The 23,811-nt window shown below is 31.0% G+C and overlaps 3 protein-coding genes across 4 annotated transcripts; all 3 read right to left on the reverse strand.

Moving 5' to 3' along the window:
* Positions 1-2,101: 2,101 nt before the first annotated feature.
* On the reverse strand, positions 2,102-4,182 carry LOC121117998 (uncharacterized). 2 transcript variants are annotated; one of them, XM_040712531.2, is made up of 3 exons: positions 3,821-4,182; positions 3,404-3,756; positions 2,102-3,289 (listed from the first exon to the last, which is right to left on the reverse strand). In XM_040712531.2, the coding sequence occupies exons 2-3, from the start codon at positions 3,748-3,750 to the stop codon at positions 2,431-2,433; spliced, it is 1,206 nt and encodes a 401-aa protein (XP_040568465.1). In that variant the 5' UTR covers positions 3,751-3,756; positions 3,821-4,182; the 3' UTR covers positions 2,102-2,430. The 2 variants fall into 2 exon arrangements, with proteins under 2 accessions (XP_040568465.1, XP_040568466.1); XM_040712532.2 differs by lacking the exon at positions 3,821-4,182 and having other exon boundaries at positions 3,404-3,787.
* A 3,876-nt stretch (positions 4,183-8,058) lies between these two features.
* Positions 8,059-9,660, reverse strand: LOC121118190 (uncharacterized). The gene is made up of 2 exons (XM_040712739.2): positions 9,249-9,660; positions 8,059-8,583 (listed from the first exon to the last, which is right to left on the reverse strand). Exons 1-2 carry the CDS (start codon positions 9,520-9,522, stop codon positions 8,162-8,164), a joined length of 696 nt encoding a protein of 231 aa, XP_040568673.1. The 5' UTR covers positions 9,523-9,660; the 3' UTR covers positions 8,059-8,161.
* A 1,986-nt stretch (positions 9,661-11,646) lies between these two features.
* LOC121118189 (THAP domain-containing protein 1) lies at positions 11,647-13,815 on the reverse strand. Its single transcript, XM_040712738.2, has one exon. The coding sequence runs from the start codon at positions 13,705-13,707 to the stop codon at positions 12,895-12,897; it is 813 nt and encodes a 270-aa protein (XP_040568672.1). The 5' UTR covers positions 13,708-13,815; the 3' UTR covers positions 11,647-12,894.
* Positions 13,816-23,811: the final 9,996 nt, after the last annotated feature.

A 23,811-nucleotide genomic window follows, 5' to 3' on the forward strand; every position in this document is an offset into this window, starting at 1 on the left:
CTCAATTGTTTGATTGGTCTCAGTCAAAAAATAAATCAATCTGATATATTCCATACTTCACTATTTTGATTATTCGATGTCCCCAATATTAACAGAGAATGGAAATGGTTGGAAGACCTGGGATTCTACCAGTGAGATTAAGAAGAGTGGGGACAAGATTAAATTATAAAATAAACTATATATAGGTATATATCTTAAAATTACAGATCTATACAAACATTTATTTCCCTTTTTTTAAATCAAAAACATAATCCATATTTAAAACTACACGTAAAAGTTCCACGTATGTGAGTAGTTTCACATAAATAAAAAAATTGGAACTATCCTAACGTTTATTATGTCAATGTGTAGCAAATACGAGCATGGGGAGGGCAAAAAAATACTATAATAATTAGTGAGTATATTGTATTAAAAATACACAAATAACAATATAAAAGAACTTTGTAGATAAAATGTAAGTACATTTATGACAAATAAGAATTTGATTCTTATTACTGCAGTATCACAATGTGCTATTTGAATCACTCCATGACCTTTGAACCAATGGATGAATAAAAGTTTTCCAGATTGTACATGAAGTAGCATAAATTGTTTATGCTCACAAGTGAACTAAAATTTTATTTCAGATATATACAAGGGAACAACATTTAGACATGGTCGAGTTGCAAAGGGGTGGAAAGTTCCGGAAAAATCCTATGGAAACTTTCCTTTGGGAATTTTTAAATCAGTAGGTTTTGTAATTTTGAAATGTTCCGTATTTATTTAAAGGACAATATTTTAGAATTTTTCATAATTCGAGAAAGAGATTAACTATCTTACACAGTTATATTAATTATAACTTCGGTACCTAAAATATTTCTTTTTTGCCACTCCTCCTGATCAAACACTTTAGGGGGGGCAGAAGATGGGTGATATTTTTCCATTAAATACAGATAGTAGCGGGCTACCAGGGGACAGAGGGGCTAATATACCATACCCACTCCTTAACAGCATTACTTTCTTATTAATGTTTTCTTCAAAAAAAGATATTTTATAGCTCATTTATGAGTTTCCCTTTAAATAGCTTATGGCAATTTATCACCACATCGAATAGTGTCATTTTTAACAAAATCATAATTTTGTTTGTTTGTTTGTATTTAAAACTGAGTGTAAGAGCCCTGAGACAGTTTACCATAAAATATAAAGGAATCAATAACGAAGTACATTTTATCTCGATCTAACCAAGGTTAATATAATGTATTTCAATTAACCTTGGATCTAAAGAACTTTCAATCGTATTAACCAGACAATATTTACACGTATTCAATGTTGAAATTGTTTAGTAGCATTTTTTATATTTTGTGAATTAACTTGTTTTTTTTTATTTGTTAATATTCCTGGAATTTTTCAGACCTCCATATACCCCATTATTCGATCCATGATAATCTTTCTGGTCATATTATGCATAAAAATAAAAAGAACAGTCCGATGAACTTATTTTATTATAGAAAAAATATAATTAACCATGTATAATGATGAACTTATTTAAGCGTGTAGTTTTCAAAATAAATCATTAGTCGGCATGATTGCCAATATAGTTAGCTAATTTAATTCAGCATTTAAAAATTAATTCTTTAATTTCAAGCTATGATTGATCATGTTGTTTTCAAGGTTAATAGAAATATACTTTATATTAACCTTGGTTGTTTTGAAGTAGAGTTCATTACATTTCTAAATTCCGAAAAATATATTTTTTAAAAGTTTTTCATTGTATATGTATTCTGTTGGGGTCATTTTAATCCCCATCATTTCATTTCGATCTATTAAAATCACATGGGTATTATGTATTTAGGAGTTACTTAAACTGTGGGAATTAGAAATTGAAATTTATAATGGCCCAAATAATATTTACCTATTAGTTATTTATACTAAAATATTCAAAATTTAGACCACTAATATGTAGATCCTCTATGTAATATTCAATTATTGCAATGTCCTCATCTCAAGTACTGTAAATCCTTCATTTAAAATGAGCCATCTTATTTTATGTTTGCAACTTATACAACTATCTTATACAAGTTACAGCTTACAAATTGATATAATTAAAATATATATGTACACATATATATATATATTCATTTATTTAAACGTATCGTCAATTATTAAAGAATACAAAAAGCAACTTTTTAAGAGGATACAAAAAATGGATTTTTATTAAAATATATTTCTATGGAACATAACAGAACGAATTTTTGAAGTGGAAAAATCATACGATTTCAAATAAACTCGAAAGATTAAACTCTTTGGACATAAACTTCCTATGAAGTTGCAACTTCTTCTCAGATACAAGGAAAAAATAAACCATATAGAGGTATAGGAACTCACGACTAAAAAAAAACACGATTGGAAAGATGAATTTGGTGGAGTTTAAGAGAGAAATATATATAAACCCTATTTATCTCGAGTTTCTAAACCAAACATATGTGAATCCAAATGACGAAACAGTCGTCTGTAATCGAATTCATCTTCATTGCTGAGCTCTCTTAACTTATCATCACATTTTACAATGTGTTTTCTATTTGAATCCTGTAGATTTCTTTTTTTTATGTATACCCAAACCTTTCGAACTACATCACGTCTCGAGAGTTTCCTCACTCCCCCACAAAGACTACTAAGCGTCGGCGACAATCTTTTCAACTTCTGAATGATTGGTTTTTTGACTTTATTTTCTTTCGAATTGATTTGAGACTTTTTTGTCTTTTTAACAACATTGTATTTGGGATCCTTTAACTTTCGTGGTTTTTTAGAAGAGGGATCTACTAAAGTTGCCTCTTCAGGCTCTGACTCACTGATATCCTCATTTTCTGATTCTCCACTTTTTTTGAGAATATCCATTCTAGTAAGAAATTCCAAAGATCTTCTTAACCGTTTATTAAGAAGGGCAATATCATTCGAGTCCACGTCATAGTTGTTCAGTATAAAGAGGAGAATATTAAGCTGAGAAGCTTCAGCTCCTTCTAGACATATAAGGGCTTTTTGCACGGCTGAATTAAGATCAGGAAATCTTTGTCTAACAATTTGAGTCTCATTTTGTGTTAATGCAGCCTTCACTGTTTGTATAACATGATTGGACAGTCCGGGAGCAGAGTTTTTTTTAGAAATAGGCGGATGTGGACGAAGAGGCGTAGGGGGAAGTAATGAGGCCTCCGGCGAAGGAACCTCTATATTATTTTCTTTTTGGATTAAGTTATCGTTGCAAAGAGTGCACTTGCAGTTGTTTTTACATTGCTTAAGTTTGTGAAATAATGAGCTGGAAAAGGAAAGGAGAGGAATGAAACGAAATGAAATGGAGATGAGTTATAAATAAGAATAAAATACTTAAACCAATGTAATATAATAAATATATAAATAATATAAAGTGTACCTTAGTGAAGCGCCATCGTATTGGATGGATTCTTTCCAATTGGAGTCGATTGTTCTTTTGGTCATGTTGTAGAAACGAAGAGGTGATATCCAGGATTCCATATATAGAATACATTTAGACTTATGTCCTCGTTTGAATCTTTGTGAGTGCCATATAGCCACCGCATCCCCACATGTTACCTCCAGCTCCCTCGGTAGTAGATCGTTAAATTTGGAGGGAAAACTTCTTCTTCCCACTAGTATTTTCTTTTTATTTTTTACTTTCCTGGCTGGAGGTGCCTTTCCTCTTTTTTTGAGTGGCTCCTTTCCCATCCTTGTGGTTGCAAGCCATCGATCTCCATCATTCATTCTAGCCTTAAAAATAGAAAAGAAATATCAAATATGGGAAATAAAAAAAAGAATTAGAACAGGAGCTTACACACGCGCTACAAAACGTCACTGTACAACAGTGCCTATGACGTCAATCCAGAACTACAGCACCTATCCAGAATAGCTCGCCCCGTCCACATATTACATATTCCTTTATGTAGAAGTGTATATAATGTAATAAGTAATAACTATGTATAAATCCCATATTTGTATAAGAGCCTAGCTATTGCCCATTTGTTATGTTATGTATAGACATGGTGCTCTTTGTTACAACAAGCTTGCGAAAAATGAGAGCACTTGAATTCTAACGCTAATTAATATGCAAACAGATCTTCACTACCAATAGATATTCTACATGTAAAATGGCTTTGCTATTATCTAATGCTAACAGTTTGCTTTGTTAAGTTCACCAAAGTGACGTCCTTCCCTCGTTGAGAATAGTCAAGAACAATATATTATATAAATTTATAGATAATTATTAATTATTGAGTTGTTTTTTCCCCCTAGAAAGATTTAGGCATATTTTTATCATGTTAATTTCAAATCATATTATATTTAACATTACATTTCACCCTTAATTATATATAGATTGATTTAGCACAAACCTAGCATGTTAACCCATAGGTTAAGGAACAATGGTTTAGGGTATAGTCTTCTTACGTAATACTGAGGTCTTATCTTAAAAAATATTGTTAGATATACTATCTTATTTTTTTTTTTAAATCTATTAGACACTTAATGTTATTAGGAAAATATATTTTTTGTGCGCAGTTAAGTATTTGTATCCTATTTCTAAGTTGACTAAATTATTCATCAGTGACTCAGTAATTACTAATTGCTGATACCATCATCTATATCTTTTTTGTACACATGTGAAATAAAAATAGGAAAGAATATGTAGCATTGAGGTGAATACATTTAATAGTATTGTTTTCCTAGTTAAAAGGATCAAATAACATTTCTATCGAAACAAGATACATTTATCAAAAATAAGGGGGGAAACTGATTAATTATTATTATACTAGCTATAATACCCGGCATTGTCTGGAGTAATTATGCCTTGGGTTAAGGACAAATTGTGCCTTAATAATGGAAAATATAACTCCCCAACAAATCCTCTGTGTTACTCTCAATTTTCTATGAGCACGTAACTAATCAATACTCATGTCAATTCATATGACGAGTTCTCCTCAAGAATGAAAGAATTTCAATAATTAGTGATGTCCAAATAATGCATAAAAATGGATCTAAAAATGCTAATAAAACACACAAGAATACAAATAAAAATGCAGAAAAAGGCCAAAAATACAAATAAATCTTGTAAAATAGGATGTGTTATGGTAAAAAAACAAATATATAATTAAAATTTATCAATCAAGCAGATCCTTGTTCCGATGAATTATCATCTGGTGCGGCTAGGCGTCGCCTTCTTAGAGTACTTCTCCAAGAAGTCTTTGAACTTCCTATAATTGATCTTGGCAAGGGGATATTAGCAGAGACCAAGCCTTTCACTAGGTCAGTATTGAAGAGGCCATTGCTGTTATCGTTGGAGGGGATGACATTAAGGACCTTTTGTGTAGCTTTAGTTCCCTTGTTGTTTAAATCTTCATTCTTTTTGTGATTGGTGCACTGTCCATGCTGTTCTAGGAGACACTTTCTGTTGGTTTTAGCGCTAAAGTTCCAAAGCTTTCATAGGAAATACTTTGTGTCAGGCACATAAGTACAAATCTTATTGCCTCAGATCTCCTTAATGAGCACTGAGAGGTCTATCAGTTCGAATGAATGTAAATATAATTAAAAAAATCTACAAGATGCTCGTTTATATTTTTAAAGAAAAAACAGATTGTAAAAAATCGAAATAGCTTTGGTGGCAAGATGTACATAATATATTTTTGAATATCCAAGACTTTTCCCTTCATGGTGCCAATGGATTCATCCTTTCCTCTTCTTCTCTTCCTCCTCCTATACTCACACTTAATTCTGCCTTTACTCAATTAACTGAATTTTTTTTAAACTAAAAATGACTGGGAAAATGCAAATAAGGGTCGAAAATGAAAGTAAATCTTATTTGCATAATTTGGGCATCACTATCAATAAGAGTTTGAGAAAAAAATAATATAGCTTGATCACTGATGAATGATGATTTATGTTGTAGTTTAGTATCTACAGCACTCACCAACAAAAACAGTTATTCTTGTTTACATACTCGATACAGCATGCACACGCCTGCAATATTTCATTAAATCGACTACATTATTATTTCTAATGAACTATATATATTTAAGATATACATGGGGGCACTGTATACATTGCACCCTATATAGACGCTAGATGCTAAATGATCTACTACAGCTAGATTTACTTAAATCTAAAATACCTTCATTTGGGTCAAAAAGTCATACATACAGATAAACTTTACTTTAATAATATAGAAGGCCAAAACATCATTATTTGAAACTCGTTACAGGACAACTAACATTTGTTTAGGTTGGCCTGCTTCAACTTTTTTTTTTTTAACATATTTTATAAAATATAAAAGAAGAAATATTGTAATCATATTACAAAATATGATTGACCCTAATAAGAAATGTCTTTAATGAATGACAAATAGTACATGGGGTGCGTCAACATAAAAAAAAATCAAGAAAAAGAGAAAATTCATATCTATTTTTTGCCTTCATATATTCATACAGACAAATATTTCATATATACATATTTGAGTAAATTATAGGCTTCGTATTCAAATTTTTGTGATTAGTTCATTTAAAACCAAGGATTTTAAATATAGTTTAAAACCTTTATTTAATTTAAACGACTTATATTGGCCCCAATATGGCCTTTCAAAAAAACATTTATAAATTTTTCAATGTTTTATTGTGACGATTAATATTGAGGTAACAGACCGTTTCTTATACCACAGGGGCTATACCCCCTCCCCCCCCCCAATCAAGGAATTTTTGCATTTTACTATATTTTTTTTTTTAAAAAAAGGTCATTCGGGCAGAAAAAAATTAACATAAAAAATATGTTTTCTATATATAATTTTTTGGATCATTTCCAAAAAAAGAAAAATCTACATTACATAAATATCAAGTCTCAAAATGCTGAGAAAATAATTAAATTGAGGAATTCTTCAAATAAGACCAAAGCAGGATTGCGGAGTCGGTGCCTTGTTTAGTCGAGTCAAAGTCGCAAAATTATTACCTACTCCGACTAATATTTCATTTGCCGTTCATCTTGTTAAATATCTTATATTCTAAATATTTTCTTTATACTTGGCACAATAATTTACTACATATAACTAATAACTACCTATAGCTATAAATTAGATTTATATGTAAATATAAATCTAGACCCTAGACTCGATAGTACTTACATATATAGGATATAAAATATAATTTTACAAAATTGTGTGTAGTAGTCGGTGACATTAAAAATACTGGAATCAGAGTCGGACATTCTATTTACCCAACTCCACAGCCCTGGGTCAAGGGTAACCATAAAAAAATATATAGTCATTAAGTTTTAAAAATAACAAATATCGTTTTGTACTCTGATTTTTTTTTTTTTCATTTGCTAAATTAGAAACGTAAAGTAGAATAAGTTTAAATCAAAACAAAGTAATTAACATAGGCATAATTTTAAAGCTACAACCATATAAAACAAGTTTAGAAACCAGTAAAAAGAATTGTATTTTTTGTCAATAAAAATAAAGTGTAATTATTAGGGATGCGAAAATTGTCAAATTCCTCGTGGTCATACTTTTTCAAAAACGATTAAAGCTAACAGCGTCCCTGATTGTTCTTATTAATTATTTTTCTCTATTTTGAAAACTCAAAAGTAGTGTTATGTCAGTCATTATTTCTTTGGTGTAGTTCAGTTAGGTCTTAGGACCGGTCCTTCGGACTGTCAGTACTATAGAACTGATTAAAAACGAAGAGCTAAAGTTGAGTGATGTAATCAAGGAACGAACTTTATCAGTTTGATGACTGAAAGGAACAAAACTGCTGTCTTCAATCCTAAATAAGGATGGACACAACAAGTTTAGCAAGTAAAGAATACTACCGTTTTCATAGTGGGCATATATTTAAAAAAAAAAAAAAAAGGGGAAAATCTCTGTCAGCAGATATGTCGTTATCAAAGTTTCCAACATATACTTTTCTTTTTGATTTACACTCATGAGGATTTAGATAATTTTTCTTCCCTAGTAATGATTAATTAAAGTGATTAAAGAGTCATAACTACATCCTTGATTATCTTACTAGAGGTTCAAACAAAATGCGAGCATATTTTCCAAACAAGAAGGGAAAGTTCTTAAGCTGTATTTCACTTTCTATTTCCAAAACATAATTAAAAATTAAATCATAGACATACAAAAAATAGACCTTGACTAATTGGGAATATTCCAATGTGAGTAGGGGAGTCCTAATGGATTGGACTCAACTAAAGATGATAAAAGCTCACAGGCAGAGGAAGTAGATGGGACTTCCGAAGGAAAAGGGAATTTTCTATTGCTTTCTAATGAGACAATGGTGGAGTAAATATCTGGGAATTTCTCTTGAACATTTTTTCTAAGTTTATATACAAGTTCAATCAATTTATGTCTTCCCAATTCACTTAATTCGATGATGGGTTCTTTATTTAAGACTTTGGATAGAGCATTGTATATTTCAGAGTGTACATTATCAGGGTGCTCTTCATATTGAGCAAATAGATGGAAAATCAGGGACAAGACTTCACCAGAGTCAAATTTGTTTTTGTCCATGGCGGATATCCATCGATTAAGTGGTATTTCACTTTCTTTAGCTGCTTCTGAAAAGGATAATTATGTATTTAATTATTGAACAAATATAATTATTCATGTTGATATTATATGCATTCTTCAGTATTCGGCATTAATCATTAGTATCCAATTCAATATCTATCAGATGACGCTAGATACTTTCCCCATAAGACATTTCGTCTTAAAGCCGTTTTGCCTTAATCTAAGAAATAATTAGTCGTTATTTTTGGCAGAAATTGATGTTCTTTCTTAAATTTTTAATCAAAATATGTAATGTGTATAACTATAAAACACATTGGGCCATTGTTTTCTGCTATAATGATGGAATTATGCCTTAAAATTTCAATGTATACATAAATATGTACTATCGACATCTCACCACGGAATGAGTTTGAACCAGTTACACAATATGAAATAAAATTAGTGTAATAATAAAAGTAGAAATATATATTTACGACAAAGATTCGAAAGGAAGAAGTGCTAATCACTTATCCGTTAACAATTAGAATTGACATGATGGAACTTTCATATTGGAAAGACTCATGTATTGACAAAAAAATATAATAGTCGGCAAGAAAACAACCTTTCAATGCGTTTTATACTAATAAACATTACATATCTGGAATAAAAATAGTTGAAGGTTAAAGTACCGGTCCCCAATCAGATAATATAAATTATAATACTAATAACATACCAAACTTTCCACACTCTTTATGATAACGTTTTCTCTCTGATTTTATGAAAAGTTTAACTTGATCTGGTGTTTTAGATCCATTAAGTACTTCTTCAGAGAGAAATTTAAAGTCCTTCATTCCATACTTATTCAAACCCTCAAGGAGGATTTCTTTTTCTCGAGGTGTCCATTTCAAAATATCCAGCTGCGATGCTAAATACATAGATGGAGCACGAGTAACGCGCCCGGATCGTCGAAGGTTGTTTTTGACCTCTGTTTGCTTTTCTCCACTCATTTTTGCACTTGTTTATGTATTAACTTTTAATTTTAATTCAAGAAAATGATAAATTCAATTCAATGTCTACAGAACATCTACAACCATGGATATCTATCATTATTCATGATGTTTGTTATTGTTAACGTTGATATTATTATTACGTCATGCCGTAAAAAGAGAAGACCACTGACGTCATCAGAATTAATATACAAATTATAATTTAATATAAGTGCTAGACTCGTAAAGATAAAGTGTCTCAAATATTTGGTGTACAAAAGCATTTTCTATTCTGATATTACATATAAATAGTTCTTTGGAACTGGAGAGTTCCACAAAAAGAAATAATTCCCCAATTTATTACTCAATGAGGAACAAAGAGTTTCTCATCTACAGCTCCTTCGTTGAAACTCTTGAGACCTGTACCTTCCAAAGTCGACTTTTTTTCATTTCATAAAACATAATATCATTATGCTAATATTACGTATATATTTTTAATAAATAAAGAAAGGAATTTATATTAGAAACTTAAGAATATTAAATGAAAATCAAATAATAAGCATAAATATGAAAATAAAAACATCATTTAATTTGTTCAAAATATATATATTTATTTTCTCATTCTAATTTTACTATAGAAGAATCTCAAGCCAATGTATTGTTTAATATATCCGGGTACATAGCCTGGTAAATGTAATAATTATAAATCTAATATTTAAAACAATATTTTTGATTGCAATTATCGAGTTCTGTCTTCTTCTTCTAATTGTATGTAGCCTATTATTTTTGTTTGATAAATAGTTATTTATACAAATATTAAAAGCTGTCCCTTTAGCAATTTTATATCTATCCATGCCACATTTATCGCAGACTTCAGTTTGTAAAGTAGACTTTGTATAACTATTCTTGTACATTATAACTCACCAAAATATTTGAAAACACTTAATTAAAGTCTTCCTGAATTATAGTTAATATAATAACTTTGTACATTAAACCATATGTAAAATAGAGTTTGCCTCTTTAAACAATCATATTTTTCTGGAAATGTATGCAATAAATAATTTACTTACTTTATTGAATAAAGTTCCTTCAATTCAATCTGACCAGCTTAACTCACTCTTGTAGTTTATTAATATGATAATCCTTGTTGAGATTTATTACTCAGTATTCAATATTCATTGTTGAAATTAAGTGTTAAAAATGGTCAGCAAGTGCTCTTTTGTTTTATGTCGGACGGGAATGAATAAAAAAACTGCCTTCTTGAGTAGGGCTTCATCGTTTTCCAAAGTCTTCAAATATGCTAATAAAAATGGGTAAAAATTACTCAACATGAATCTTTGTAGATGCCTAAATCAAATTCTATTGCTTGATCCCATCGCTTTCATGAAAGTGATTACTATCCATCCTTTAATGGAAAGATTAACAGAAAACTTAGACTTAATGCGTTTCCTTCGAAATCTCTGACAAATAAGAAATCAATACATCAAAAAAACTAAGAATTCTAAATTAATAATAGCTGAAAAAAACAACACCAATGATGTAAAGGAGGATTCATTTGGTGTCCGGTAAAATGATTATGGTAAAGTGGACAAAAACGATGTGGGTAATATTAAAGGACAATAATATACTTCCCACTACATGAGTTTAAGTGATTGACCCTTGGTTCACTCCAGATAGATCTCATTACTTCTTATCACCGACCTATATAATGACTGGATACTCAATAGGCAAAGAAAAGGAGTGTCAACCGTCATCAGCCATGTTAGTTACCTATAATTTGTATATGAAGATATATAAGCGACTTCTCTCTCACTTCACACAATGTAAGTACAACGATATTCTTGAAGCTGTACAAGTCTATAAGATAATAATAGGTTTCGAGTTATTTTCCCTGCCCTTTTAATCCAAATTCATTTATCTACTATGTCGTCTGTTAATGCCTATAATCGGAATCCTTCTTATAGTTTTAAAGCATTTTATTCTCTTTTATTTTCTCTTATTTAAGCATACATGCTCAACATTCAGCGTCTACACTCACTTAACATCTTGCTCCGCGACCTTATACTTATCATTGATAATAAATGTTATACAATAAAGCTTCTTTGAGAAGCTATGCTGCATCAAAACCAACAATAAACTAGAATATTTTTATTACAACAATCTTTGCTAAGATATTTATTTTTAGAAAATACAAATATAATATACACAAGATATTTAAGACCTTTGAATAATTTATTCTGAAAAAGAATCTGTTTCAAAAGAGGCTTCCGTATAAATTATTGTTTAAAATGCTCAGAAATGAGGCTGGCTTCATAATAAAGCCTAATTTTAGAATATGTCAAGATAATAGGTTTATGTAATTTAAGGATATGGTTATTTAATGGTGAGCTGTCATGACTATGAGATTCAAGTTCCTTAAATATCTAGGATGTATAATTGTATATTTGTAAGACACGGCTGGTATAGTGTTTTGTATCACAGCAGCTATGGTCTTAAGAACTCCTTGAATTTTGAGTCTCAAGAGACATTTTTCAGTTTCTATACAGATTTCAAAAAACACTTTTTGATAGATGATGGAGTCATTGGATTTCCTCGCAATTTAAGAATTGTATTAATTACATGGATTATGACAGTAAAGAAGCTTCCAAGCACTTACGGCATATTAAGAACATGGAAACTGCCCTCACTACATATCCACTCATGTGAGCAACCACGAATTCTTTGAATTGTGTAAGGCTTTGCACAAAAGAAGGCATATTATAATAATAGTGGTCTTGGAAAAGTAAATGTTTTTCTTCCAGGCCATATTTCTTAATCAGGCATAAATCTTCATCATCCAGGTATGATATGACTTCTGATTCTGTCTTCTTGTTCTTCGATGAAGTGAAGAGTGCAAAAGAATCATCGAGTCTTATGCAATTTCCACCGCCGTTGGAAACATGATGTCTGACTAACAGCCGCTTATAAATGGAGGAAAAAATTGTTCAAGTCGAGTTGTTATTATTCCCTAAATGTGATCATATAGCACAGAAAAATCTTTCTATATGATCCTGAAATATAATTAGGAATAATAGGGTTTAAAGTGAAATTAATATAAATAGGATGAATCGACCGTAATGTATTATGAAAACTCTTCGAGAAACCTCCATTCAACCCTTCTACCATCTTTATCCCCCATAACTTTGATAGATGTAAACGTATTTTTGACTAATTTTACACAATGACATGTGTCCATTAAAACTTTATGGTCGCGATCACAGGTGGTGAAAAAACTATGTTCGAAACTCCTTGTCTGGTTCCAAATTAGCCCCGATTTTTTAAACATAGTTTGATGGCTACTAGACCTACCGCAAGTTAATGAAGTTACTTTTATATTGATTGAATGGAGTCATCTCAGACATTATTTGACCAGTTTCGAATGGTACTAAGACTAGGTAGGCATAAATCAAAGGTCTTTCTTACATAATTATATGCTTTTATCGAGTAGAATGACAATGTCAAAGCAAATGCTCGGAGCTCTGCTGAGTAGCTACTGCGACTTCCCTTTACACCACTTCCCATTTGCATCCTTTTTAAAAGGTTTTTAGGAACGTCAGACATTGTATCAAGAATGGATAAAGCCTCTTCTGATAGCATTCTCTTGGACCTCAGGTCTTTGAGAACGTCAACCATGTTTCCTAACTTCTTGGAGATTTTATTCCGTTGACATCTATATTTTTTAGAACGGTCTGCAAGCTCGGAAATCATATTCGTTTGCCATTGGAGCTTTTCCTTAATGACTTGAGCTGTTGGTAGAGAATAAGGATGATCTAATTGCACATTTTCCTTAGCCTCAAAGAGGGAAATATCTATCTTGAGTCCAGGAGATGGTTTGACCTTTTTAGGAGTTAAGGAGGATCTCCTTGTAGGAGACTTGCGTTTTCGAAGAGTTCTTGCAACTTCTTCTTGAAGGCGAGGCGGGAATGCTTTGAATAGAGTAGGCACAGCATTTTCTCTCAGCCTTACAACGTCCAAAGTCCGATTGAAGGATTCCGGAGTAAAATGTTCCGAACAAATTCTCGAAAACTTTTTGGGAGTAAAGTTATTTCGCTTGAGGTTCCTTACCCATTGTCTGCACCTCTCTGGATCCTGGGTCGGAAAACGATGATATGAAATTAATTTGCCAGCAGCATATTTGTTTTTGCAACCAAATGCGACACAAGACATGGTAATCCTCGACTTGTATGCAACAATAATTTGTATTAACTTATTAATGAATACGTAAAGAGTAAAGACTAAAGTCACTAAAGAGTGTTACGGACAAATATGTACTCAAGATGGCTGCCAACAGCAGAAGGCTAACTCCAATGTTACTAGAACACATTGACATAGGGTAACTCACTCTTTTTCTCCTTTTCATTCTATAGCCAGGTTGTACTCCTTGGGTTGTGTATCTAGCTATCAATAATAAATTAGCTCAGTGGTTCTTATACTCTCTGGAGGAGCACAAGCTCAAATTACGCAACCTGTTGTGATAAAAAATATAATTTAGAACAATAAATTCGACTTGGTGAACTCATATGAACTTTGTACAATTATAAGGCAATAAATATTTGTGGGAGTTGTAATTCTATATTAACATCACGTGGTATTTTAAGCAATTCTTTCTTCTTAATGATATTTTAAACCCTAAAAAATTGTTTTTGAGCAAAAAATGATGTAATTACTTAATTTATACAAATCTAAATCAAAGTATATATATTTTAAAAGGTTTTATAAAGTAAATTTTAAAAACATTATCAAGTAAATTTTAAAAACATTATCAAGTAAATAATTTCAACTGATCAATTTTCCCTTAAAAATAAAGTGTCAACTTCAAATCGGATTTGTACAAGATTATGTAGTAAGTTTCAGTTAAATATTATGAAATAAAATATTATAAAATCCTCCATTGATCTTCGAATAATAATGTACTAGTTCAAAACGATGATTATGTATTTTTATGTTAGTTGCCGAACAGAAAAGGACAGAAAACTTTTTACAAATTGTATCGAATATTCATATTCCCAATTCATGAGTTTAGAAGGATCAAAATAATGTAATTTTAAGTAATTACCAAGAGTATTAAAGTCGCATGTATTTATGCACAAGGTTGAATAGATTTGGAATTAGAATAATTTTTATCAAATAATATGAAATATTCCCCCATTAAGGTTCCATTAGTAGGATAATTAATTCATTGGGATGAACAAGATTCTTAAATTTAGTTCCGAAATAGAACCAATTGCAAACATAAGTCAGACTGTATCGAACTTATATACCCCCATTCATAAGCTTAAAAGGATTAAAAGAATGTAACTTTTAGTAGCTCAGTACATCTTATTCCCATAAAGTAATAATTATGGCTGATGAGTGAGCCGGAAGTCAGCAGAGTCACAAGTTTTTACTCACCGAGTCAGCTTGGGACAAAAAGAATATGTATGTTTATCTATAATTAAGATTCGCAAATGTTAAAATAGCTGCAGATTACGAGGCGGGATCTCTAAATATTATAAATCCAACCTCAAGAAACTATTGAACTCTACAAATCAAACTTCAATTTTCTGTCCCAAAAATAATAAATCAACACAAACAATTCCATTAAAACTAGACACATCTAGGATAAGAATAAATTATTCTTAAAACTGAAGTTGATACTTTATTTTTGAAGGACAAATTAATCAGTAAATAATTAATTTCATATTTTTTTAAACATTTACGTTAGAAAACCCTTAAGAATAAATCTAGTTTTGATTTTGAATTCTATTCAGGGAGTCAAGTTATAATTTTTTTGCTCAAGAACAAATTTTTGGGATTTCAAATATTCTCCCAAAAGGGAAAAGTTGATTAACACTAGAACTACCGACTGATTAACCCCCCTAACAACGACCAAGGGGTGATTTTTGACCCTTATACTATAGAACATATCATTTAAATAAAATAAAAATAACAAGCCAAAAATATTCTCAGGTATATTTTTTTACACGCATAAATATTACTAATCTTGTTACTTTTCAATACAATTTTTTTTTACGTTAAGGTAAATGCCTTTACTATCCAGCTTGATTAATCAACAGATATGGCAAACAGTTTTACGTGTTGTATATTTATGAAGACGATTTCAAGGATAGGTTTCTTTTTGAGAACTACTTTAAACTACAACTATTGCATGCGCTTTCTTTAACAAAGGCGATTCAATTCTGAAAAATTATGACATTCTTCGTGGAAATGTTTTGGTGTTTGTATCGACAGTGTTTCAGCAATGCTAGAATGTAGGTCTGGATTTCAACGTTTGGTAATCAATGCATAACCAAAATTCATCATAATTCACTGAAACACTCGACAAGGGTTAGCAACGAAGACTTTGCCACAAGAATTTCAAAATATAATGCAAAGCGTTGCAAGTATTATGAAGTTTGTAAAAGCTAGTGCATCAAAAAGTTGCCTATTTTCAAAACTTTGCACTGAGTTGGATGCATCCAATAATTTTATATCATGAAGTGTTTGTCACGAGACAAATTTTGAAATCGTATTTTTGGTATTTATGACGGATTAAAAATATGTTTGAATCAAAAATCGAACCAACTTCCCAATATTGTATCTTTGTTGACATTTTTTCAATCTCAAGTTAATTAAAATTTGTTTCTCCAAGGTCCAAATTCAACATGCCGAGATTTGTCAGAAAAGATTCGAGCATTCCAGTTGAAAGTTAAACATTGGCAAAAAAAAAAAAAAAAAAAAAAAAAAAAAGATGAAAATAGAATTTTCATGTTATCGAACATATCTGCTTTCTTTGAGGAAAATTATATTCATATCCTGTTTCGTCGAATATTACATTTCCGCCTGATTCTTCAATTTCCAATACCATTGCAAAGCAGGCTTTTCAATCTTGTTGATTATCAAATCTAAATATAAGAACCAGACTTGTTGTAGAATATTATCTGCGTTCTGCCCTTTCAAGGACTTCTCCAAGGATTTCAGATCGGGCGAGAAAGAAACAAGCACAGCCTTCTCACTGATCTTTATGGTTTTTGCAATTCAAAATTTTTTGTAGTCATATCAAATTGATGTGTTGAATATAATTCAATTAATGAAAATTTGTAAATAAAGACATTGTACCCATAAATTTTCCGATATTTTGAAGTAAAATTCAATATATTGGCCTAGTACTAGTTTCAAAAATGCACTGAAGGAGAATCAACTGAACTAATTTTGTCCTTAGGGTCACGCCAACTTGGCGAATATCATCAAGGAGTCACAGTACCAGAAAGGTTGAGAACCGTTGCTCTATATTGAAGATGAATTAATAGCATAATTGAAAAGAATATTTGAAATCAGGCTTGTAAGAGTTCCGCTATTTTAACGTTCTGTTCAGCCATTATTTCCGTTCCGTTCTTAGTTCCAATAATAAGGAAGTACCATATACGCTTTACGACAGTAAATCAGGACTTCCACTTTGATAGTGTCAGGAGGCCTCATTTGAGAACTAGGTTTCAAGATTTTGTAACACAATAATTCGGAGAATATTAACGTTCAAATGAGCAACAACTGACTAAAATCGGTTCATTCATTGACTAGGATCCGCCATCAACAAAAATAAGTTCCCAGCCTTTGCAATAAAGCAGCCCCCCCTCCTACTGCCACGAAATAGGTCTCCCAAGCGTCCTTTTTGCTTTATTAGCCCTTTAAATCATATTTAAAAATGTAAAAAAACAAAAACATATAAGCTTTGATTTCTTGAATTTTTTGTAATTACTATTGGAAAGGAACGCTAAAATCTCATTTTTAGCATTCAAAATAAAAAATAAAAAAATCTTCTCCGTTCATAGAACGTTCGCTCCATGGAATACCGTTCAATTTTGCGTTCTTTTCCCAAGCTTGGTTAAAATCAACGACAACAACAAAAAAAAAATATCTGAGAACTCAATTGGTGGCCAAATACTGATATCTGGAGTCCACTGGTCCTTTGCCAAAGCGTGTATGTCTTTATCAAGGCCAATTGTCTTTAATTTGTGTTGGTAATCTAAGGTTTACATAATAACTGAAGTCAATTGGCTCAATGTTTTGCGACTCAGTGCTACAGAAGGTAAATGCTCATCTTCTATATAGAACGGTTTCATGTGACGTCAACATTGTTGATGTCAATCTTGTTAGGGCCCTAAACAATCCAGTTTGATAACAATGAAAGCCCTTTTTCATCAATATTAAGGAAATTAGTTAACCATGGACTGTAAAAATGGGACAACAAATAAAAGTACTTAAACCTTTACCTTCTATCAAAAATATATCCTCTAATGGCTGGTTTTATTATATATATGACCAAAAAAAGTAAATTAAAAATGTATTATTGCATCGTTATATAATTTTATTTCCGTGATGTAGATAAAGATTAACAGTTAGAATGGAAAAAAATAAAACATTTGTCTCTAATTATCCGTCTTTTCGAGTCTCTAATTGATCCAATAAAAAATAAAATCGTACAAAAGTAGCTATTTGTAGGAACTTTTAGTTAATATTACTTTGATTTAATTCAAATATTACTTTTAATTATTTGCATGAAGTAGTATTCTATGTAATTGATAAGTCTTTTTTTAATTTATAAAGTCATTTGATGCAATTTATGACGTCAGTGAAAATCCTCTGTTGAAAATGTATTAAACGTGTAAAAGCATTTCCAAAATTACATACCATAATTTTATTATAATACATTTTTCTTCTCATTATCCTTTGAAATAGGAAGGCCATAATTTAACTCAGACTTTCATTACCCTTCCATTACGTACATATCTTTCTACATACGAGTATATTGCTAAATATCTATATAATTATACAACTTATAAACATATTCCCATGCTTTGAACTATGTGGCTCACAAAATTATCGAGCTACTAAGCAAGCAAAGAGCAATAAGGCAGTACATAAAAGTGGTTTTTATTGTTTTATGAGACATTTTATGCTAAATATTAGCACTAAAAGAATAAAAGGAATAACTTTTTAAGCTGAAACAGTGGTTCTTAACCGGAGATAAATAATTTTGTATGTTCTTGTGGGAAGAAGTTACCTCGCGTATACAAAAATACCCTATGTAATTTGTTGTCAGCTGTCGATTACCTCGTCTAACTTGATACGCCATGGCTATTTCATAATTTATTCTTTTGATAAATAAATGAAGTAATAAGCTATACTCAACTGTACTTACGTTTTTTTCCAAAAGGACACGAAATACGAATACAACTTCTTGTTGACCCCTTATAGGCCTATATGTATTTATAAATATATATAGGCCATTGTATTATTTTTATGAAGAAATTTTAGTTATCATGACATATATGACTACAAATGTGTAGCTACGCTTTAAAAAGTATATAAATAAGCAATATTATTATACAGTGTCGGATTGTGGAAAATAATATAACAACGATAGTCTAGGAATACTTAAGAGATAAATAGCATTTGGTATGGTGTACTTATTTGCCTATCTACCATATGATTTTGTTTCTTTTTTTTCTGTTTCTCTGTTGAGGAAAGGTGGTAAAAATAAATAAAAAAAGCCTACAAAACCTTTCACATTTTCGTTTTAATAACATTTCAAGACGTTTCGAACAACCAGTATAATTATCATCCAGTGCAAATGATAATGTTGCCATTTTAAAATGATGGATTCAAAAGTTTAATGAATTAGTACCTAATTAACTTAATAAATAACTACTTCCATTACGTATTAAGTCATGATATTAGCAATGAAAATATTGAATTGCACCTTCTTAAATTTATTTTTAGGAGGGATTACTTATTACCTTTTTTAAGATACGAGCTAAAGAGCAAATTGGGTGTATGCTATAATTTATCAATAAATATTATTTAAATGTTTCTATTCTTTTGTAGTATACATGATTTTGTGTTAGCTAGCATATTCAAATGATCCTTGTATATATGATAATCGAAACCTTTACTTGCGATACAATTAAGGAAGCAATCCTGTGTCTTAATTATATCAACATCATACGAAAAGTTTGTATGCAACTGTTAGTATGTATAGTGGTAAAAATCATGTGTATTTCGAACATGTTAAAGAAAAGAAAACGAAAATTAACATGATAACCATGACAATTTGAAGAATATTTGAGATGAGAGCAGCTTAGCTGTTATGACAATTCATTGAATTGAGATTAAGGAAATAAACACATGCCCTTCATACTATCAAGCAAGGACAGAGGTAGGGATGACTCTGTTTTCGATTTTCAAATCTTCTCCAAGTACTTACACTTATAACTACGGACGTAAATCGTAAGCATTTGGAGGTGCGCAGCTTAGCTTTCATGACGTTTCATTAGATCAACTATAATCAGCTGTGACAATGGAGAAGAAGGAAATTAACAAGGGCATTGGCAAAAAATACTCGGAAGTCGATCCCAATTCTACTCTGAGTCCAACAAGGACTTACAATAATAACTCCGCAACCAATCCTCGGGTTTACAATCCAACTTTTATGAGGAAACACGAATATTCAATCAAATTTTGAATATAATTATAGAAAGTTCAATTATCTGGAATTAAACACTAATGACAATAGGTTAGGAAAAGAAAATTTAGTCTTCAGTTTACCACCCCCAAATAAACAGGCGAGTAGCCTTTGGGTTTGGTCTAAAAATCTTAGACCGATCTGTTACCTTTCTGATTTTGAGTAGACCAAACTAATTTGTTCCTTTGAAGCAGTTCATTCTAGCTCGGGACGAATTTTTTTTTGATCTAGATCAAATCTATAGATAAATTGTTCATAGCGTCACGCGTGTTTCTAAATTGTGAATATTGGGACAAAAAATATATCAGCATAAGGGAGAAAATTGGTCCATAGATTAAGACCGAAAAAATTTAGTCTAAATAGTGAAACCGAAAATTTGTCCAGAATTTGAAAACGATTAAATTTTGGAATAGTGTGGACCAAATTATCTGTCTAAAAAAACCTTAAAACCGAATAAAAAAAAAAATCTGTCTTGGACGAAGTCTCAAGACGAATAATGAGTTTATAATCAGTATTGTCTTCGTTTTTAGTTAGGAATGAAGACTGTAGTTCCGTCCAATTCAATATTGGTCCAGTTCAATCCAAGGGGCGTCTGCAGGGGGTGGGCAGGATGGAATGTAGCCCTCCCCAAATTAGGGAATTTTTGCTTTTTACTAGAAAAGTTAATATTATAAATTTTTTTCAAAAAATTTAATATTTGAAATTAAATTGTTGAATTTAAAAAAAAATTTAATATTTGATAAAGTTTTTGAAATTTTTTTCCAAGAAATTTAATTTTTTATATTTAGCTTTAGATTTTGAAAATTGTTTTTTTTTGGAAAAAAAAATACAATTTCCATGAATAACTATGGATTTTTGAAATATTTTTCCAAAAAATTTTATATTTGAAATATTTTCCAAAGATTTTAATTTTTAAAAAACAATGACGCCAGAGTCCTGCATATCAGTCTTTAAATTTATAAAGTTCTGTTCTTGACGACTTTTCACTTAATTTCTTCTTTTTTAATCAGTTTTAGTACTGACATTCCGAAGGACCGGTCCCAGAGATTGATAGGAACGGTTCTAAGCCTGGACTGGACCAAATAAATAATGAATGAAACAATACTACTTATAATTTATAATACGTCTGTTATTTTGATGACACCCGTAAATAATAATCATTAATCATAAGGTACAAATAGACACACTCTACAACATATACAATATGAATGTATTTGAATTGATTCTAAAACGTAGCTCATATCTGTGAAGGGAAAAAATGATGAATTTTATAATAAAAATATTAAACCATTTGCGGAAAAGGAAGTAAGTTGTGTTCTTATAATAGGAATTAAACGTGAGGGAATTTATTAGCAGAAAAAAATATTAATTGTAATACTATGGACCAATAATAACATACTTGTTCAATTTATAGCTTAATTTACTTAATAAAATAATGGTTTAGTTTTTAATTGATTTACTACAATATTTAAAGAATAAAATACTATTCGTTATTATAACATATTATGACGTATCCTTTGGGGCTATTGATTGCAAAAATGAGCATTGTTCATGCTTTCCGATTATTTTTGAGTGTTGGAACAGAACAAAATTGAAAGATTAACAGAAAAAATCTTTCAACGACGTTCATTTTGTATTGTTCTCAAAATATTTCTTTTACTTTAGGACCAAAGCTAAAACCAAGTTGCGAAACGACTAACACACAAGGTTGTACCGTTATCGGTCTAGCGGGTTGGGTTCTTGAACCGCTAGAACTGGAACCGACAAAGTCGAACTAAGACCGCAATATATTACTTATTGGTCTCGGTTCTTGTGCCTTTTGGGTGATGGAGTTGTATCTGAGTTCCAAATAGCTAAGGTCTTCTTATAGATATGGAAAAGTGGTTTTTAGGAACCAGACGGTGTGAATAAAAGAGAGAAGGGTTGAGGTAGATAATGGATCCAGGTCCATTACAAAGCTTGGGGGAAGGGGCAATAATATAATAAATATAATACATCATAAGCCAGGGCTTCCCAAACTTTATTATGCCAAGGACTCCTACACCAAAACATTTTTAGCTGAGGCCTCTTTATACGAAACATGTGTACTATGTATGTGTAGACTGAAAACAATCCTCATTATTTTTCTATCTCCCTGCACTCCCCCCTCCCCCAAGCCTCCATCACGTCCTCCTTTGAAACCCACTGTCTTAAGCAACCTTAATTTTCCGGCCCCTTCTGGAACTTGGGACACTACTCATTTTGCGTATAAGATAGCTGTGGTTCATGTTAGTAGCTATACCTGGGAGCGAATTTTCTAGCGAAGCCCCTGTCTTTAAGTGCCTGTTACCAAACAGAGCCTGTATAAAAAAGAACAGAGCCCGATGTAGCTGAACCGAGACCGAACCCGTTGAAATGAAAGAACCGAGACTGTGACCGATAGAACCGCTAAAACTGAAACCGGCCAAACCTTGCTAAAACGTGATGGCTATGGATATACTTTTTGTGCACTAGAGGGTGCTGAAGTTTCATGAATTACTTTATAACTAACCACGCAACCTTCATTAATTGACAAGATGAATACTGAGAAGAAAAGAAAAAATTGCATATTATGGCGCAAAGAAAAATGATAAAGTGACGTTATCTGTGGTAATTAAAAAGGTGACATCATGCAAATAAATTTATACAAAAATTGATTTTAAGGTCTTCCCTTCATTATTAAAAAAATGAACGTAATAAAATTATTGAATGAGAGTCTTAATGGAAAATTTTCCCTGAAGAACAGATGAATGGAAAAATGTAAGCGGGTCCAAGTCTGTGATATACTAGTTGAAAAAGGATTGTTGGCATAATGATTAATTTCTTCATTCATATATAGGGGCTGTCAAAATAAAAACAAGCTAAAAGGTTTTTATCATTATGATATAGGAGATGAGGAAACATGTTACCCTCAACGCAATAACCTAAATTTATTAAAATACTTAATATTGTGGCCCCTTCAGTGGTATGTTATGTCAATGCCAAATTATGTATACTTCTCCTTCTCTATTGCCAATCTTAATTTTTTCCACCCAATTATTAGCATATAATGTGATATAAATCCGGAAATTTTGTCGGAATTGGGAATCAGAAGAATGAATTTTCATCTCCTTAACAGTTGTCATTATTCTTTATTTCCTGAGTAGTGAACATTTTTTTTCCTAAATAGATTCAATTATATTCAAAACCTCATTGAGCATTTGTGTGTACTCATTAAAGCATTAAACCAAGTAGCGCATCGAAGGCTAACGTCATTATAAGCGGAAAAAAAATATTTTGGTTAAAATTTACTTTTTTTGTCCGCTAGAGGTATTATTATTTCAAGCATTTTGGAGAATCATTTCCTATTCACTCTCGTGAATGAAGTGAAGTACTGTACTGTTTCTTCTTTTATTTACTTCATTATTTCATTATTCAAATACTTTTTGCTTGAAGAATTATGGAGAAGGAATTATGATTCAAAAATGATTTTCATATTACTGAATGGTCATCTGGTTTCCAATTAGGAAAATATTTAAGATTTGATATCAATTTTTTTCTTCCTGCGACTTCTTTTGGATTTTTGGGAATCGGAAATTTAAAAAAGTGAAAATTTCCTTGAATCTTTTGGAAATTTGACTCAGTTCTATTTCTGCATCCTTGGACACAACAATGACCCATTATTTTGGAGTAATTTGTTTCTAATTTGCTTTATAATAATATGTAAATATAAGATATTTAAGATTAGAATAAATTATAATCGTATTATTACT

This window comes from Lepeophtheirus salmonis, chromosome 5 (assembly GCF_016086655.4).
Source record: "Lepeophtheirus salmonis chromosome 5, UVic_Lsal_1.4, whole genome shotgun sequence".
Lineage (NCBI taxonomy): Eukaryota > Metazoa > Arthropoda > Copepoda > Siphonostomatoida > Caligidae > Lepeophtheirus > Lepeophtheirus salmonis.